This window comes from Euleptes europaea, chromosome 10 (genome assembly GCF_029931775.1).
Source record: "Euleptes europaea isolate rEulEur1 chromosome 10, rEulEur1.hap1, whole genome shotgun sequence".
NCBI classification, from domain to species: domain Eukaryota; kingdom Metazoa; phylum Chordata; class Lepidosauria; order Squamata; family Sphaerodactylidae; genus Euleptes; species Euleptes europaea.
The window spans coordinates 40,509,639-40,530,429 of NC_079321.1; the positions used below are offsets into that span (position 1 = coordinate 40,509,639).

Genomic DNA, 20,791 nt, shown 5'->3' on the forward strand with positions numbered 1-20,791 from the left:
TATGCAAGAGACCATGAACTGACCATAAGGACACCAAATTGCCAGTGGTCCTGACCATGTATATGCTGGATTGAATCCAGACAGTTTTTTCACCCAATCCTGCCTGCCATACTATAGCCAACTGTCAGCCCTTGGCCCACAGAACCAGAAATCACCACAAAGTCATATAGAGTCCAAACAGATGGCTTTTACTGATCAAATAGGCATACAGCGCAAACGAATAAAATGACAGCTATGAAAGGCTCACTAGCTGGGAGATATTATAAGGCAGGAAAGGCGGGAGATTACACGCATGAATACAGTTTCCCAGGAACTGAATTCCCAGGCCTAGGTATGTGACCTTGGGGAGCAGACAATACAGCACAGAGACAGAGGCAATAACGAAACCGAGATAGCAGCCTGACATTCTGCTCCCCTCAAGGCCCCCTCCCAGTCCGCAAGGGGGCTGGCCTGTCCGGGTAAGCAATGTGAAAGGCGTCGACGAGGTCGGGGGCGGAGACATCCCGTGCGCGCACCCATTCGTCATAGGCAGGGGGGAAATGTTTCCAACGAATTAGATATTGCAGATTGCCATGGTGAATACGGAAGTCAAGAATCTTGGAGACTTCGAAGTGTTCTTCCCCCCCCACCATGATGGGTTGCGAAGGCGGTGGGTCCGGATGCCACCGTGGAGAAGCAACATGGGGTTTGAGGAGGCTTATGTGGAAAACAGGATGCACACGCCTTAAGGATTTGGGGAGAGCCAGTTCCACTGTGACAGGGTTTATGACCCGAGTAATGGGGAAAGGGCCAATGAATTTGGCGCTGAGCTTATGGCACGGTTGGGTGGAACGGAGATTTTTGGTGGAAAGGTAAACCAAAGCGCCTACTTGCAGATCACCCCCGGGGGAGCGATGTTTGTCAGCTTGCGCTTTGTATTTACGTTTGGCCCGGTCGAGGTTGCTAACGAGCCAGGGCCAAGTGGTACGGAGGGCGTGTGCCCAGGAGGCAATGTCGGGGTTCCCCTCCCCCTCTACATCATCTGGAGGAGCGATGGGACTGAAATCTTGTCCATACACAGCAAAAAACGGGCTAAAACCTGTGGATTGATGCATGGCATTATTGTAGGCATATTCTGCTAAAGGTAACAGTTCCACCCAGTTACCCTGGTGGTAGTTAACATAACAACGCAAATAACATTCAAGTACAGCATTGACACGTTCAGTTTGACCATCAGTTTGAGGATGGTATGCACTAGACAATCCCTGTTCCACCCCCACCAACTTGAGGAAAGCTTTCCAAAACTTAGAAACGAAACCACTTCCGCGGTCACAAATTATTTTACGCGGAAACGAATGTAAACGAAAGATATGCGTCACGAAGAGGCGGGCCAGTTTCTGAGCAGAGGGGATCCCTGCGCATGGAATCAAATGTATTTGCTTAGAAAACAAATCAGTAACAACCCACAACACAGTTTTACCCCCACTGAGAGGGAGATCAGTCATGAAGTCCATAGCAATCACTTCCCAAGGTCTGCTGGGTGTTTCAAGAGGTTGTAGCAGTCCCGGGGGTTTGCCCTGCGATCGTTTCGCAGCGGCACAAACGGGACAGCTGCGGATGAAGGAGTCAATGTCGGAACGCATTCCCCCCCACCAGAACTGTCTGCGCAATAAGTGAAGGGTCTTCAGAAACCCAAAGTGCCCAGCTGTTTTGGCTCCATGAGCTAAATGTAAAACGTCCTTCCGGAGAGTTTTGGGTACATACAATTTTGAGTCTTTGTACCAGGACCCCCCTTGTTCCAAAACACCAGGAGGTAGGGTATGAGCGGAACGTTCTAAAAGGCACTGGTCCCGAAGGACAGTTAAAAAGGATTCGGAGATGGGGATTTTGGAGGGAGCCCCCCCATCGGTCATGGAGATCTGAGAAACAGTTATAGGGCTAGTGCTTACGTGCGGCGGCGCGCAGACTGCAGGCGGCTGAGCGGTCGGAGGGGTAGGAGGGGCGGGAACTCCAGTCTGTTGCGGTGGCGGCTGGGCAGCCGGTTGGGCTGGCGGAGCTTGCGAGTTAGGGAAGGTGTGTTGATGCTGGGATCGGGTTTGCACAGCCAGCATAGGTAGGGCCCCACGTTGCATAGGGGTGAACAGAGAGTTGGTGGGTCTTTCGAGTTTTACCGGATATTGTGGTAAACGGGAGAGGGCATCCGCGAGAACGTTCTGCTTCCCAGGGACGTGCTTCAGGGTGAAACGGAACTGAGCAAAGAACTCCGCCCACCGTTGTTGTTTCGCCGATAGCTTATGGGACCCCGTGAGGGCAGCTAGATTTTTGTGATCGGTCCAAACTTCAAAGGGTACTTTAGACCCTTCTAAGAATTGCCGCCACAAAGTCAGTGCATGATGAACTGCAGAGGCCTCTTTCTCCCAGATGGGCCAGTTTAATTGAGCGTGCGCAAATTTTTTTGAAAAGTAAGCGCAAGGGTGAAGAAGACCGTCCGGTCCTTGTTGGAGGAGAGCCCCTCCCATGGCTACATCGGAAGCATCGACTTGCACAATGAACATTTGATTTGGGTCTGGGTGCCGTAGCACCGGCTCCGAAGTGAAGAGGCGTTTGAGGGCCAGAAAGGCGGCTTGGCATTGCTCAGTCCATAGGATTTTTGCGGAGGGCAAGGCAGCCGAGCTTACTTTTCCCTTAGTTTTCAGCAGGTCCGTAATGGGTAGAGCCACTTGGGCGAAGTTAGGGATGAATCCCCGATAGAAGTTTGCAAATCCCAGAAATTGCTGTACTTGCTTACGGTTGGTGGGGGGAGTCCAATCGAGGACGGCTTGGACTTTGGCGGGGTCCATGCGGAGACCTTGGTGGGAGATGATGTATCCCAAAAACGTGAGTTTGCTTTGGTGAAATTCACACTTAGCTAGTTTAGCGAACAGTTGATGGTTACGCAGGCGTTGTAGAACTTCTCTGACCAGAGTCACATGCTCGTCCACAGTTTTCGAATAAATGAGAATGTCATCTAAGTAGACTACCACCCCACGATATAGAAGGTCATGTAGGATTTCATTGATGAGTTGCATGAAGACCCCCGGGGCCCCTTTTAATCCGAATGGCATTACAAGGAATTCATACATTCCGAAACAGCTAGAGAAGGCAGTGAGGTGTTCATCTCCTTCGCGGATACGGACTCGGTAGTAGGCTTCCACCAAGTCTAATTTAGAGAACACACGACCTTCCTGTAATTGTCCCAAAATATCCGATATTAATGGGATAGGATAGGCGTTGGTTTGGGTAACCGCATTGAGCTTTCTGAAGTCAATGCACAGGCGAAGGTCGCCCTCTTTTTTCCGGACGAAAAACGCGGGGGCCGAGTTTGGGGCATTCGAAGGGCGAATGAACCCTCTGGCGAGGTTTTTGTCCAAAAAGTCCCGGAGGACAGTGCGCTCGGAAGCGCTCATAGGGTAAATCTTACTTTTGGTTAATGTGCAGTCCTTTACTACTTCAATCGCACAGTCTGAGGCCCGGTGGGGGGGTAAGGCATCACATTCCTTAAGGTCGAAGACATCTTCAAAGTCCCGGTATACAGCGGGTAGAGCCGGTGGTACTGGGGCAGTAGAGGTTAATGCTGGAACGGGCGGAAATGGCAGAGCAAAGTTTTGCCGATGCTGGTCGCAGGTGGGACTAGCAAAAGAGATAGTGTTTGTTTCCCAATCAATACTGGGACTATGTCCTTTAATCCAGTTAATTCCCAAGACCACTTCAAATCGGATAGGGGCTATAGTGAAGTCTATTTGTTCCCAGTGGGAACCAATTCCCATTGCCACCCCTATGGTGCGGTGATCAACTGGACCCCCCTTGAATTGGCTCCCGTCCATTTGAGCAAATTGGACGGGGGCGGGTAAAGCTTCTGAGTCGGCTCTGAGTGCAGCAAACGTGGCTTCGCTTATGAGAGTGCGACAGCAACCGGAGTCAATTAGTGCTTTGACGGGGATTTGTGGACCTCCGTTAAGTTGTTGTAAAACTGCATCCACGTAGACGGTGGAGTCCACTTCTTTGATTTTGGTAGGAGCATTCGGTTTGCTAGGAAGATCCTGAGAGGTCTGTGGAGATGCTCCATTCACCACAGACCGGAGCCGTTTTTTGACAAGTCGAGGGGAGATTCCAGGTTTAAGGCTGGAGAAATCCAAGGGTTGTCCTCATCCGAAGAGGGAAAGCTGTCCCCCAATGGGGCACTTGTAATCCGAGACCCGGCGGGGTCGTTGGAAGCGGGTAGGGAGGCTGGGTCCCCGGCATGGAGTGCAGAGGGTGTGGGCCTTCCCGGAGCTGCGCTGCGGGTGGCCGCGGTGCCTCTGCGTGGTGGACGACCTCGGGCGCGGGTTGTCGTGCTGGGACGAAATAATTCCTGGCGGCGTGGGCAAACGGCTGCAAAGTGGCCCATTTCTCCGCATGTAAGACAGGCACCCCTCTGAAATCGGGCTTCACGTTCCTGGAGCGGACGTGGGGGATTTCGTGGGACTAGCAGTGGTGCCTTGGGTTGAGGCTTTTGGGTGCCCTTCTCCTTGTGCTTTTGACGGACGAGAGAAATAAAGCGGCGGCGGCTTTCCACTTCCTCGGCTAATAGGATCCAGCCTTCAAGGGTATCGGGATCGCCCCGCATGTAAGACCAGTTCAGAATGTCAGGATGCAAGGCTTCCCTGAAATGATGGATTAGGGTGGTCTCGGGCCAACCTACAATTTTACTTGCCAGTCGCTGAAATTCATCGGCAAATTCCCGAACTGTAGCAGAGCCTTGTTTTAATTGTAAGAGTTCCGTTTTGGCTCTTTCCCCCAGGAAGGGGTCCTCAAACCTCCTTCTCAGGGCAGTCATGAAGTTGTTAAGGGAACGAATCGCACGAGAGCGGGTGTCAAACTGGAGGACCATCCAGTCAGCCGCTTTGCCTGTCAGGAGGGAAGCTACGTACCGCACCCGGCTATCTTCCGTTGGGAAAAATTGACCTTGTTCTCGCATATAACTGTCCACTTGATGCAAGAAACAAGGCAAAGTCTCAAGAGATCCGTCATACGTAGTCCTCAATTTGAGCTGCTTCCAAGGGCCGGGCGCGGGTTGACCCGGTTGCACGGGTGGTCCGGGCGGAGGAGCAACAGGAGCTCCAGGAGGCACGGGCGGAGCAGGCACATTAGGAGGTGGTTGCACGGGTGGTCCGGGCGGAGGAGCAACAGGAGCTCCAGGAGGTAAGGGTGGAGCAGGCACATTAGCGGGTGGTTGTGCGGGTACCCCTTGACCCGGTATCGGAACGGGCTGTGTCTGAGCTATCAGGGTTTGTTGTAATTGCCGGTTTTCTTGAAGCATAAGTTCCATTACTTCCTGGAGTTGATCAACACGGTCGGAGAGCTCCCGATTCTGGGCTCGTAAAAGATGAACCTCCTCACTTGGGCCACCAGTAAGATGAGGCTTACTGGTTCGGAAGCTCGTGGCCCATTGAGAGCTATCCCCATATAAATCCTCGTCTTCAGACTCATCTGAGTCTCGACGTCGGTCAGCCAAACGACGTGCGCGTTGGGTCGCACGCGACGGGACAAACGCCGGGGAAAAAGTTAGACCTGATAGTCCCAGTACATAGTCCTTGGGGCGCGTGTCCACGTTCGCCTGATTCCTAATCCTTGCTGCAGCCGCCCTGGCTGCTTCCGCCGCCTCTCTCTCTCTTGCGACCCTAGCCGCTTCGGCAGCTTGCTGATCCGCAAGAACTTTGGCGTTCTCAAGTCTTAAGGCAGCCTCTGCCGTAATGCGCGGTAAAAGTTCTGTCTCGAGGAGCAAGAGTATGGGGTCAGGTTCCCCGCCCAGCAGAGGTTGTACTCGAACCGCCAGTGCGGACGCCTCGGCTCCAAACGTCGGGGTCAAAACTTGAGCCAAGGTGGCTACCGGGGTGTCCTTTGTACATTCCACAAGGAGAAGAGCAGTGCTAATAGCGACTCGCTTGGCCTCAGCCTGGCAGCTGGCCGCATCCGGGATCAGGGAAAAACCCTCCGGCGGGGCTCCCGCCATGGTAGAAAGAGTTTGTCGAGAAATAAGATTATCCAAAAGTCCAGTTAATATTTGTAAATCCTCAGTCGCCAATCGGGCATCGTCCAGTAATTGATCCAAGTCCTGAAGATCTAAACGAGCATCAGTATCCTCCGATGTTAACATCCAGAGACGTCCTGTAAGAGATTGCCCCTGCGTCTGTACCAGTCCCCTCAAGCGGCAAACCTCTCGGGTCGTCCGGAAAAGTTCAGCGATTAAGTCTTGTAACAGAGTAGGGTCCTCTGAGAAGGGCTCCAGGGTAGTAGATCACCTGGAGAGCTGCACAGCTCCCATCCAAGTGGCAGGCGAACCCCCCTGGGCTCCAGCCTGGCTAGGAGAACGGTGAAGATGAGAGATAGCTGTCATAATGTCAGCCCTTGGCCCACAGAACCAGAAATCACCACAAAGTCATATAGAGTCCAAACAGATGGCTTTTACTGATCAAATAGGCATACAGCGCAAACGAATAAAATGACAGCTATGAAAGGCTCACTAGCTGGGAGATATTATAAGGCAGGAAAGGCGGGAGATTACACGCATGAATACAGTTTCCCAGGAACTGAATTCCCAGGCCTAGGTATGTGACCTTGGGGAGCAGACAATACAGCACAGAGACAGAGGCAATAACGAAACCGAGATAGCAGCCTGACACCAACATTCATATGGCTTTTGTACATGAAAGTCCCATGATCCCCATCATAGTTTTTTTGGGGGTGGACCCCTCCTCCCATTTTTACCAACAGAAAGCTTGTTGGGATCTAACCAGCATAATGGAAAACACCATTGCTTCCATGTAGAGTAAATTTAACTCATCTTGTGCCTGATGCTAACACAGAGCATCCCTTCAACAAAAAAAGCCTTATCTTGCTGCTTCTCCTACTCTCTGCACTGATAAGTACTCAACTGCATGAGAGAACCTGTCCAATTAAAACCAAATAAAGCAAATTACATTAATCTGTACATGAATAATAATAATAATAATAATTAGCACACTAATTGCTGTTCAAGGAGCTGTACACACACATTCACTAATTAAGGACATTAAATATATTCCTGGAGATTGAGAATTAAGCTTCTGTTGTATTTACAACTTCCACAGCCTCTAATTTATCCAGAACTTCACAAATACTTTTGGGAACCCTATTATTATGTTAAGCTTATTTGCACTATGATTTGGCTACTCAGTTGAAATGGAGTCTCTGGCAAATAAAAGGCTTATAATGCCGATAAAAATATATCTAGAAATTATTTGGAAGGCAATATTAGAACTACAAGGACCTGTGCTTTTTTTGACCTGGACTTATCATTTCAACTGCTTTTTAAAGGAAATATAATTCACAATTACAACATTTAAGCAAGAGGAAAAGCTTAATTATCTCTTCTGAATACGTTACAGAATATTTTTCATGCAAAATTGCATAATATTTTTTCCTACGGGGCTCTGTATCTTCCCACCTACCAAATCCTAGGTTGTGGGGAGAGGAGGTCTAAGAAATAAAAAGAAGAAGGAATCTCAAAAGTACACAGAGATGAATATATTATGAGCAAATGTGATGTGAGTCAAGAAATGCTTCCTCAGGGGCAACTAAATCAATTTCTTCTTCTGATAAAATTTACTTATCAGACAGCACATAAGAATATTTAAGCAATTCTTCTAACAAAACTGATTTAAGTAGCCTCTGAGGAAGAGCCTCTCAACTCAAACAATGTTGGGCTAGAATAAGCTTAGTGGGTTCAGTGCACCTTTGATGTTTACCCTCTGTCTTTTTTCTTCTTGGCTGCCATCAATTCCTCTACAACCTTTTGACATCTCCAAGCCCACAGTTCTTTTATCGCTCTAGAACATTTTAATCCCACCCTTCCTCCCAGGGATTTAAGGCAGCATGCATCATTTCCCTTCCCTGGGAGACAGTCGAACTCTCTCAAGCTTAGATTGGCCCAGGCTCATTCAGTGAGCTTAATGTCAGGGCCAAATCAGACATGCCTATTTCTACAGCTCCTCATACTTTTTCAGACCTCATTCTCAGGTGCATAAAGTCTCAGCACAAACTGGAACTATGGCTCTTGGGCACCGGAAAGCTCATACTGAAATAAATGTTGTTAGTTTTCAAGATGCCATTGGACATTTGCTTTATTTTGAAATAACATCCATAACCCAAAATGTGGGAGTGAGACCTGTGCTAGTTACTCTGGAGAAGCAATCCCCTTTGGTGTGCCATACCTACTACCTAATTTTGAGTCAGTTCCATGAGCCTCCCACCAGATCTCAGACCCATGTGGATGAAGGGAATATGTAACAAGACTTCAACCATGCACTTCTTTAGCACAGATGATACAGTCCATTGGAAATCATGCATAAGCATGGCTCATCTTCCCATGTCTATTTTGACAACAGCAGCATAATCACATCGATAAGAAAATAATTACTATGCCCCTTATCTTTTTTCCCTAGTAGACATGGAGCTCATGAATTTTAACAATAGTGGGAAAGAGGGGCAAATGTTTCTTAAATGTTTGCTTACCTGCCGTTTTTTCAAATAATCAAGTGCAATTTGTACATTCTGTAGTCTGTGAAAACGCATCCGACCTTTCTCTCTGGGCTAAAAACAGAAAATGAAGGCTGTGAGGCTTTCTACATCAGAAATTATACTAATTAAAGGGCAAAACATTGAAACGCTTTTTAGAACTGCCTACTTAAAACACATCAAAGCTCATATTTAAAATAACATTTCACAAAGCTGTGCATGTAGCCTAATATTTCTGCAGGAAGGCAATTCTGATTCAAAATATAGAGGTCTCCCCCCACCACAAACACCTCTTTTTTGTTCACGTTTGGAAATCTTTAACACCCTAATAAACTCACAATGACAAGGTTCCTGTTAATAGATCTATATATCATCCCTGCTGTACACTGAAGACAAGAGAGCTACCAAAATAGGAAAAACATCATGTACATACTGTAATACAACATCAAATTATGTTATGTTCCCTGGACTATATATATGTTCATTTAGAACATCTCCATTTAAACTTGCTGGTTAATTTACAACAAAACTAGGCAGGAGTGGATCATTTCCTGCTATAAACCTGGTAAGATTCAGTTCAATTCTGACTCAGCAGAATTGCCACTACAAATCTCCATTTTGTGCCCAGTGCTTCTCTTGGAGGTATCCTGAAACCCAGGGTCAGTATTGGGGTGGTCACTGTGGGCTCAGCAAGGAGGGAGGGAGGCAGGAACAGTCCATTATGCATGTGTAGCTCCATTCACAGCACACTGAATTCAACCCATTGGTTTTATGCTTTACTCTAGTTGTGTATTAATTTAAGATAAAAGCCCTGTGGCGCAGAGTAGTAAGCTGCAGTACTGCAGTCCAACCTCTGCTCATGACCTGAGTTCGATCCCAACGGAAGTTGGTTTCAGGTAGCTGGCTCAAGGTTGACTCAGCCTTCCATCCTTCCGAGGTCGGTCAAATGAGTACCCAGCTTGCTGGGGGTAAAGGGAAGATGACTGGGGAAGGCACTGGCAAACCACCCCGTAAACGAAGTCTGCCTAGAAAACGTCGGGATGTGACATCACTCCATGGGTCAGGAATGACCCGGTGCACAGGGGACCTTTACCTTTTTTACCTAGTTGTGTATTAATTTAAATGAAAGGTTTGTTCATAATTGGCTGGCCAGTTGATTTAGATGACATGTAGCACAGTAATAAATGTGACTGTAAAACATGCCTTCTTAGATAGTATGTTCTCTGGGCAAAGTTAACCATGTTTAAGTCCCATTATTTTCAACTGGCAAGTTAAGCATGTGTTTAATTTTTTTCCCCTCACGGAAATTAATGGTACTTAAAACTGCTTAACTTGGACTGGGATTATCCCCTATATTAGCAGTTCAATTGTGGTCACGATCCAGAAATGTTTAATTTAAACATCAAAGTTATTTAGCAAGATCCACTGGAAACAATTCACCCCACAAAGCTTACAAATTGCTTCTAAGACTCTCTCAAATTTAACAAGCAGTTTGGATGTATGGTGCTAAAACTGCTTAAAAGGAAGTTCAGACCGGCTTAAGAGAGCTTTTCCTATTGTACCAACTTCCTCTCCAAAATTACTTTCAAAGTCCAAGATGATATAAGCAAGGTATTTGGTATTTGGACTTTCAGGTAAATTTATTCAAGGGAGCCCCTGGATCACACTCTTTGGGAGCAGACTTCCATTATGCAAATAATACTGATTGCTCTGATGAACCTTCACACTAATTCCCCTGACAGAGATACAGGTTATGGGCCCCAGAATGCACTAGATACATTTTTTTTTCTTGGATGAACTAGTATCAAGTGAAGACTAAGGACCATTTTGTACAATATGTAAACCCAGGCTTGCGACTCAGAAGGAAATTGCAACTGAGTACAGCTCACTTCTAAATGGAGCTGTATGACCCACATATTTGGAAGCATATATTTGTGCATTAACAATTTACACTGTGAAGTTATGCCTAGGCATACACCTTAAACACTCAGTGTGAAGCAGCCTATATGGCCAGTTCCTAGGTGGCACACATATAGCACATTTTATGGCAGAGTTGGGCGTGCACACGAATGTTTCAAGAAAGATTTGTAATCAGAATACTGTGGCCCCCAACACTTCCTGCTTGTTCATCTATTTGCAGATGCCCAATTATGATGAAACTTTTTCCATACGTATTTTATTCACATAAAGTATCTAAACAGCACTAGCGAGAAGAGCAATTAGGAAGAATAATTTAGAACCTATCCGTATACATTATTCCTCATGTATAATTCCAAGCAACATCCATTATCACACTACTGTGCAACTTTTGCTTTAGAAATGCTTACAAAACTGGTAATGTGCATGAAGAAAGCTAAACACATTGTTAAGGAAAAAACACAATAATTTATACACAGCATGATCATGATAAACAAAGCCAAACTACATGCAGTTAGTGTAAAATCACAAAGAGGAAGAATCGCACTTGTTTAGTCATCAGAGAACAGCTATGAGAAAGCAGGTAAAAATATGCCACCCTATAATCCAACCATGAATGCCCTTCTTCCTGACTTCAGATTTTTCACAAGCTTTTGCAATGGGCTGAAGCATGATACCGCACAAGTAGCACCTGCTGCTAAGCGATGAATATTGCCTCAGACAACTATTTGTGAAATAGCCATGGTCCTATCTGCACATATAAGCACAACTGCTCTCGTGCACTTGTTTTTACATTCAACAACATTCCTTTGTATTAGGCTGTGGCCAGTAGTGTTGGATGCAGAGAACCATTTACACACAAATCACACCCCAGCAGAACATGGACACAGCTGGGGGGAGGGGTGTAACGGTAAGCCTTCAATCACCTTCCTCCTGGAAAACTAACTGCAGCTGTCTCCTACCACCTGATTAGCCAGCAAGAAGGAAAGACTGTAGCTTCTTTGGTTCCACAACCAAATAATGGAGCGAGTCCCACATGCCCAATTCTGCTAACAGTGGTTCTTTCATCCAGCACAAGAGGCTTCCTCATGTCCTCTCATGGCATAGGAAAACTCTTTGAACTGGGGGAAAGCTCGTCTGTTAGTGGAATGGATCCCTGGATCCCAACCCAAAGGTTTTCCACAGCTCAAACATTTTTTCCACATTTATAGAAAGGCTTCCCACAGCTCAAACATTTTTTCCACATGAGATTGACAACCAGCTACAGCAATCATAAAATGTCTGTGAATATGAAGTAACATTAGTATGCCCATAGTGTGGAAGCTGCTGCATCACATTGTCTAGAACAAACAATGAAAGGTGCAGACAACATGGGGTGGGGGGGACACTGTAAGGCCCCTCTCTATGGCCTCTGCCTTAGTTACCAGGAGTGGCACTGCAGCAGATTCCCACTCTACTGAAGCAACATGAGTCTTAGACCCAATCTTGGAGAAGAAAGTATATACAAACCCAAATGTTATAGCATAAATGATGTGGACTGTACATTATAGCCACAGAACCACACTGTCAATATGCCTCAAAATACAATCACCTAATACTCTAATAGATTTTTTTTCTTAAGTGACCCCCATGTTCCTTCAGAGTATCATGCAAGTGCCAAGAGGAAACAAGAGAAATACAACTGAAAAAGAACAAAAATCAACACACAAAATGAAGTCCTAGCTTTAACAGGCAGTTCAGCAACCGTTTAGTGTGGTTGTAGACTCATTCAAGTCAAAGACCACACCTACTACATAGCTAAGTTCACTGATTTCAGTGGTCCTAAAGTGGGTTTAGTTCTTCACTGGACTGTAGTCAAGACCATTAGACCAGGGGAAGTGGCCAATGAAGAATCGCCAATGGCAAAAATCCTCAAAGCAAATTACTCCAGCATAATTGCTTTAAGGATTGTGACCAAATGTATGATTGAAAATATTTTATATATTGGGTTGAATCATACCAGCTCTTCTGCTGATGCGAGGAGGAGGGGAATCTCACCATTTTTGTCCATATGGATCCCATAAATGCATAAGCTTTTCAGGGGTCAAAACCTATCCTCCCACCTGCACCAACAGAAAAGTTGGTAGGGTCGAAACCAGTTTATCTGTAGATACATTTTGCAAATTTTAACATAGAGAGCAACATATACTCATGAGTGGGATGCACACACATAGAATTTGGATAATAGTTGCTGAAAGAAAAGATGTTTACAAAACGCCCAGATTCTCAGGAAGTAAAAGACACAACAGGGAAAATATCTCTGATGCATAGTAACACAGAGAGATAGTTTGAAATATTTTTGGTCTGAACAAATATCCCAAAAGAGCAGCTACAAGGCCACGTATAGGAAGAGACCATAAAAACTGTCACTTAATTTTAGACATGGGGATTTTTTTAAAGGAATGAAGGAATCTATTTGGCACAGATCAATATTCAATGCCTTACTGTTTATAAGCAGATATTTCCCATCTGGAAGACAAAAGGTATTGTTAAAAATACTACCTCAGCATCCGCTGCTATAAAAATAAATCGTATGAGAAAGCAACATACGTAGTAGCTGAAGAATCACTAGCATGTGTATCATCTAGCAATATATTCTGTCTATGGGGGGAAAGTTACTACTATATCTTCAGCCAATGAACTATCTATGGCTCCAATCCACAAACCCATGACATTCTATGGGATTAAAACTGCATTTGCGCATATTCATCCCAAGATAGTCTTATTATCTCCCTTTCCTCCCTCCATTTTATTGACTCTCCAGCAATAGAAATTTTGATTGTAATCTCTTTGGGGCATGAATCTATCATTTTTGCTTACTACTACTCCAATAACACCACACAAAATAATGGCATTAAATAACCTTCATCGTCATCTTAACCCTGAAGTACTCCAGTTTAAAGTGGTTTGTGGATCAGGTTGTAAGTGATGTAACACAAACACATAGCTATATTCCAACTTAAATTACACAGTTATGAATTACTTGGAATATCATTCATCCATCTTTAATAGAATTACATGTATATGTGTAGCATAACTCATGACCCATTGCCATGAAAAAGAATCTGAAATGCTTCACACTGTTGTAATTTGCAAATAAACAATGCACTCCAAACTTCCAAACTTCTTGGAAAAGAAGGGAACTGGGCAAGACATTTTCTGTAACTTTCAAATCATTTCAGTGGGTCCCAACCAAAAGAACTGGTATACAGGTTTGTTTGTTTCTCCTGTATTAGAGGTGTTCCCATAATTCCATCTCTCCCCCCACACAATTCTTTCTAATAAACTACTACACAACAATAGACTAACAGGTTACTAGCACGTTAGCAGTCACCACTCTTCAAATACCAAGTTAGTAGAGTTATGGGGGTCGGCACCTACCCCCTTATCCTCATCCTCCTCATCCTCATGCTGTTCATACGGGCATGCTTCTGTTGAACTCACCAACCGTAAGGTCTTCAAAAAATCTCGCTCCCTTGGCTAATGAATGTAACGAACAGGAGACAGGACAGCAAAGACACAAGACAGACCACAAATGAAGAAAAGAGTATGAACAGAAGAATATAATGAAGGGAGTAAGTGCCAACCAAGCAAGGGAAGTAATGCTCACAACGAAAGGAAATGACTTCAGAAGGGAGTATTAGACAATTACAGGTAGGAACGTTTTTCCTTGCTATTTGCAAATTGTGTTCTTTAATGACTGGAAGGAATATTTAACATCCCACATTTTCTACAGAAAAATTAAAAAGTAAAGACTGAAAACACAAGTGCAGCATAGAAAATAGTGTTATGGTTATCTAAGGGAAACAGCAAAAATACTGCTAATCTAGTCAGAATTGACATTCAATTCTACAATTTCCCCACACTTATAGGAACATTGAATTGAAAGAAACCCAGCAACCAATACCAATTTACATTCAGCATCACACAAAGGCCTGAGACTACTGAACTAAGATTTACAAAGCTCACCAGGGTGTCTCCTGAAAGAACTTCTAAAAGAGAGATCAAGTTATGTCCATCTCTCAGGTCTTCATACAGGTCATTCACATGTTTGCGAACCTACAAAGGAAAGGAAATACAAAGTCAAGATGGTGTCTCTTTCTAGCAGATTCAAGTGACAATTAACTATGTTGTTCTACCAAATACACACTTTTCTATAACATGCAGAATTTAGGAAGTTTGTACACAGTTCGCAGAAGAATATTTTCTCTAAATTTAAAATTTACTCTACTACATCTCAAGATTGAAAAGAAGAAATGGTATAGGATGAAATACTACTTAAAATTAGTATGACAATGCAAAAAGGAAAAACCCTGAACCAAAAATATTATCCAAACCAAATAAAGGTGAGGTGGATCCTAGCCTTCTTCTACCATGTCACTGATACAAGTTTATTTATTAAAATATTTATACACCATCTTTCATTTGGGCCCACATTTGAAGCCTTCCTCCAATCTAAAGGCCCTTCATCCAACTTAAGAGGCTCTTCCATTGGAGGAAGGCTCCTTAGGCTGGAGGAGGGCTGCCTGGAGGATGGCTGTATCCATCCCAATATATATGCATAATGCATAGATCAAGCTAAAAACGTATCCCTATCTTTTAAAGAAAATATGTTAGCTAGATTAACCAGATTTGATACACAAAAACTGGGAAAAAATGCTTGCTGAGGTTAATCTGGTGAATTGTAAGGCGCTAAAAGTACAACCCTAAACAGAGTTATATCCTTTTTAATCTATTGGTTTCAAATAGTGTAACTCTCTTTAGGATTGCCCTGGAGAAAAAACCTTACAGCACAATCCTATGCAGAACTACTCCAGTCTAAACCTATTGAAATCAATGGGTTTATATTAGAACAAACGTTCATAGGGCTGCACTGTCTGACTGCAATTCTGTGCACAATTACCCAGAAAAAAATCCCACTGAACCCAGTGGGACTTCCTTCTAAACAGACATGAATTACATCCACAATTTATTGGATTATGCCATCACTACACTACAACAATCACTTGTAACATTATTGCCTTGCCCATGCAGCAAAAGCTGATCATGCAGCCATGCATAGGATTACACTGTTATTATCATTAATTCCTTTAAACCTGTGGGAAATTATATTGATCTTAATTCTGTGAGTTCCAGAGTACTACATAAAGCAATAGTTATTTTTGAAAATTTTCTTTCTTTTATTTCGCTTTATTTATAGTAATTGATTGGTGTGTTAAATATGATTCAAACAATAAGTACTTAAATTCCAAAAGTGTGATAAATAAAAGTGAGAATCCTGATAGTGTAAACCAATGTTACGAATTAACCCCATTCAGGAGCCTATGAGTGGTGACAGGCCAATTCTTCCCTGTCAAATCCTCAGTGAAGACTGGCATATCGTCTAACAACAATCTATCACTCCTCCTTCCAGTCAATCTAACCTCAACGTTACCACTTCATCTGCTGCCATTTTTCCACTTGCTTGCTCTGCCTAAAATTGGGTTGAGCTTTAATGTCTACATTGATATATAACTTAAATTACCACCTGCTGCTTTCCACAGAGGGAAATAAGAGTATAATGCTCAAGTTAAATATTAAACTATTCCAATGTTCTATGGACAGGGCTGCTTCATTAATTATTTAGTATACAAAAATATTTAAAATGAAAAACACTCACAGTGATGTCTGTGTATATGTAAATGTAATAGAGGAAAAAAGAACTTGGGTGAACAGTGGGGCAACAGGATTTGAGAAAGAAATATCAGGAGCATGAGTGACCAAGAGGGGGGAAAGTATTGATGGGGACAGAAGCAGATAGAGCAGAGGAAGCTCATACAAGCAGAGCTGTAACAAGAGGAGAGACAAGGAGAGGGAATAACCTTTTTCCTTCCCCTGCAAGTCTTCATAGTTGCCCAGCTGATTTGTCTTCTTGAACAATTTGTCATTGTTATGGTCACCATTTTTCGTAAAGGTCCCCTGTGCAAGCACCGGGTCATTCCTGACCCATGGGGTGACATCACATACCGAAGTTTTCTTGGCAGACTTTGTTTATGGGGTGGTTTGCCAATGCCTTCCCCAGTCATCTTCCCTTTACCCCCAGCAAGCTGGGTACTCATTTTACTGACCTTGGAAGCATGGAAGGCTGAGTCAATCTTGAGCTGGCTACCTGAAACCAACTTCCATTGGGACCGAACTCAGGTCATGAGTAGAGCTTGGACTGCAGTACTGCAGCTTACCACTCTGTGCCATGGGGCTCTTCACAGCTGTTCCCAAAAGGCACCCTTGTTTTAGAGTGACGCCATGAGTGTGCCACAGGTACAGACAAACATTGCCAGGTCATTGCTTTCTAAACTTCATCAGAAAGAGAGAAGGCAATGATGATCATTCCTTGTGCCAGCATATACATGCTGGCCATAACATGAAATTTGTTTTAATTCTTATTGTGTTGCATGGGATGTTAGACATTCAAGAATGGCTTTGACAAGACCTTCCCTCTTTATTTGGGACTGTAGACCAAAGGTCCTCAACTTTGTTGAGCCTATGAACAGCCTACCCATTTTGAGAATGGGTAGGGGACCACAAGAACAAAATGACTGGCATGGGGGCATTTTTGTTTCTCCAGGGATGGAGGGAATATACTATTTGAGTTCAGATTTGGGCGAGGGTGTACACTGGATTTCCCCCCAGGCTCCTTCCCATATATATTTTAAATAAAATTTCAATTAAATGAAAAGTTCAGTGGGAAAAGTTTACTAATATAGATTTAATTGAAATATATTGTGGTGGGTGGCCTTAGTCACCATCTGCAACTCTGCAGGACTGGAAATGAGTAGTTCAAGACAAATATCGTTTGCAAAGTAGCAAGAGATGGCTTCCAATACTCTAGCCTTCTTTCTTAAACTGAGGAAATACTTCCCCTTCTGGTCCTTCATGCCTCATCTTTAAGTGACAGTAATACAATATACTATAATTCTAGTTACTCACTTTCCTGTCTTTTCCAGAATGATGTTACACATGCCTAGAAAACCCAAAGTAAAATCTACATTGCTATGTGTGTGTGTAAAGTGCCTTCAAGTCGCAGCCGACTTATGGCGACCCCTTTTTTGGGGTTTTCATGGCAAGAGACTACAGAGGTGGTTTGCCAGTGCCTTCCTCTGCACCGCAACCCTGGTATTCCTTGGTGGTCTCCCATCCAAATACTAACCAGGGCTGACACTGCTTAGCTTCTGAGATCTGATGAGATCAGGCTAGCCTGGGCCATCCAGGTCAGGGCTATACAGCCATGTTATTCTCGTATTTGCAGGATGAGTACAAGACTGCAGTGCTCAACTTAAATGACATTGAATTTAGTGCTGTCATAACTCTGAAATACCTATTTTATTTATGTGAATGTTTGGGCTGCCTCAGTGCAGTAAAATAAACACATCAAAAATCAGACTACAACTCCACATACTCCTGCCAGGCAGATTCCAAACTGATGATGATATTCCAATTTACAGCCCAATACTACTTCCAATAGTTGTTTTCTCATAGCTAGTTTCTGGTAGCCTGGCCTTACAACACACTTCTAAGTGGCTCAGACTTGGTTAAGTCTCCAAAGATATAAGACCAGTCATCAAAACTTCTCATTATGAGCCCATAAAGAGAGGCTGGTCAATTGATTTTAGGATCCTTCCATAAAATGCATAACTATTACCAATTTATTATGTATCCTTTCAGGCTTATAATTTTCTCCTACCCTGTCATGCTGGGTCAAAAATCTAGACAGTTTTTAGAAGAATAAATAGTCGGGAGAGGGGGGTACTTGTGTTTTGCACAATGGCCAATTCATATTGTATTCACAAATTATGAATGAAGACCACACAGCAAAAACAATTAAAATAGACCAGTATAAATCCTACAGCTGCTGCAAACCAAACCACACATACACCATGCAACAAAGATAATGTACACATAAATAGTAAACAAACCAATTTATTATAGCTCAGTAAGATGAAATCTGTTTTCTATTTGCATTTCCTAATAATTAGAGGAATGGGATAACTTAAATTAACTGTGACAACCCCTTGGCAATTTGAATCTTACAGAATAATTATTGCTCCTGGTAATAACCTAATGAATATGCAATGCGTGCCCACCCAAACCAAAAGCTACCTACTTGGATGATTTCCTACAAAACAATTCTGTTTTCTAGGTTATCACATCACGCATATTCCAGTGTTATCAAATATATAGTTTGGAAATATCTGCATAATTGCCTTAATAAACTTTTACATTGTTTGGGCCTTTAGCTGTTTGTATGTTCAGAAAGAAAAGGAATATTATCACAGTCCCGGCATTCATTTGTCCTTGCTTGAATGTCTTTAGGCACTTCTCTTAGCTTTAATACAGTTATCCTACTTCAAAGAGGGTTATGAAAAAAAGACATCTCAGAAGCAGCACTTGCTACACACTAACCAATCATTCAAGGGCAAAATAATGAGGATGTACATACACAACACATGACTTTGGATTACCCCTTACCTTTTTTTTCAAGCCAGATACCAAAACAAAGCCTTAGTTCAGACAGCAGGTCACTCAAATAAGGGTGTCAGCAATCGTTAAAACCACATGCACAAGGCCACATAAAGACACCAATTCACAAATCACTGCCTCTACATAATCCCCATGAGGTGAAAAATTTACCAACAGCTCCACACAAGGGTGATCATGTGAGCTGTATTAATTGCTTTAACCAGATTGTAAGAAAATGGAAAATTGCTTTTTAAAACATGGAGGTGGGTCAAAGCAAGGACAACCAATGAACCACATTAAGTCAGTACTGGGGAAGCCAGCTCTAGCAGCTGCCCAAGTGTTTTGGCTTCTCAGGTACACACTATATAAAAAGAACAGTACGTTTAAAGAGCTAATGTTACACACAAACACACAAGTGCAGTGGCATTACTCGCCTTTGAAACTAAAACATTTGGCCATGTTGCCATACTTATCCCTAGGTAAAGATGGGCAGGCTGCAACAGTAGTGGTGCTATAAGCAGGACATTGCTTATTTAGTCAGTTGTTCGTGACATTGATAGGCTACATTCAGCATAAAAATATTTAAGACTGCTTATGAGGTCTAAAGACATTAAAATATCAAAATCAAGTATCAAGAGACAACCCAAAAACTTCAAATGCAGCACAAAAAAGCAACATATCGTGGCATTATGCCCCACAGAAACATGGCCTACAACCAAAGAACACAATGGGCACATACACTGGACTTGCCAAGCCAACGAGGGAAATCAAGGCCTCTCTGCAAAATTTGGGCGAGGTATCCTTTACAATTCAGGATCCTTCATCCTTCTATAATTTCCCTCCTTTGGCCATTAGCCTTTGTGTGGCGGGAGGCAGGGAGATAATGCTCCTGGCTCCTGCAGAAAATGTATCTTTTTTAAAAAAAATTTACCGTGAAGTGTTCTAAAATGTAAACAAAAATGTGTGGCATTGCTCAAACGCCCATGAAGAACTGAATTTATGAAGTGCACTAGGTGGATAATAGGTTCACATGCTAATGACTATCGCTACAATGCGTGCGTGAAAACATTTCACTACCGCCTTTTAACATTTCGCTGCAGAATCTTGTCTGCATGCCCGTTTGAAGTGGCAGACTACACATGCTTTCCAAGTAAGGTGCCAATCTCCGGGGAAGGCACTGACAATTTGTTAGATCCTTCAAGATTTACTGTGAGAATCTGGGAGCTAAGCTATGTGCTGCCCCGGGCGGGCAAGCTCGTGGAACATTCATAGCACAGCTGGGTGTGGGAGGCTTGGCAGCTTGGCTGGAACAAGAATGCCAGCCTTGAGAGAAAAGAGAATGCCAGTTAATGCTGTAACTGGAGGAAAGGCAGAGGCCGTTCGTCAAAATTAAAGCAGAAGAGTTTCCCCAGCTAAAAAGGTACAAAAAAGCAACCATGATTGGAGGACTGGCACCCTCAGGTGATGGCTGCATCGAAAATGGGGAAGGAATACTGATTTTTTTTCTTTAACACAATAGGCCTCATTCTCTTCCTTCCTTCCCTACAAAGAAAGTTGGGTGTACATAGGTAATAAACACAATTTGTTTCAGATAGTTTACTCCCAGTTTAGCTGGAACAGATATCCTGTGTTTATGTGGTACACTGACTCCTGCCCGGCTGAAAAACTAATCTTTAAAAAATCCTGCCTTCAATGCCAACTTTGTACATTGTAAATATAGCATCAGTCTGCTTAGGTACTTATGTGGCTCTCAGGATACTTCTTTTCTGTGCACTGACTTAATGAC

General features: G+C 43.6%; 1 protein-coding gene across 1 annotated transcript in view; it reads right to left on the reverse strand.

The window, feature by feature from the left end:
* DST (dystonin) overlaps positions 1–20,791 on the reverse strand; it is a 389,172-nt gene that overhangs the window by 261,312 nt on the left and 107,069 nt on the right. The window contains exons 6-7 of the mRNA XM_056856095.1: positions 14,479–14,568; positions 8,551–8,628 (exon numbers count right to left, since the gene is read on the reverse strand). Of these exons, the coding sequence (XP_056712073.1) occupies positions 8,551–8,628; positions 14,479–14,568 (168 nt within the window). The remainder of the gene's footprint in view (positions 1–8,550; positions 8,629–14,478; positions 14,569–20,791) is intronic.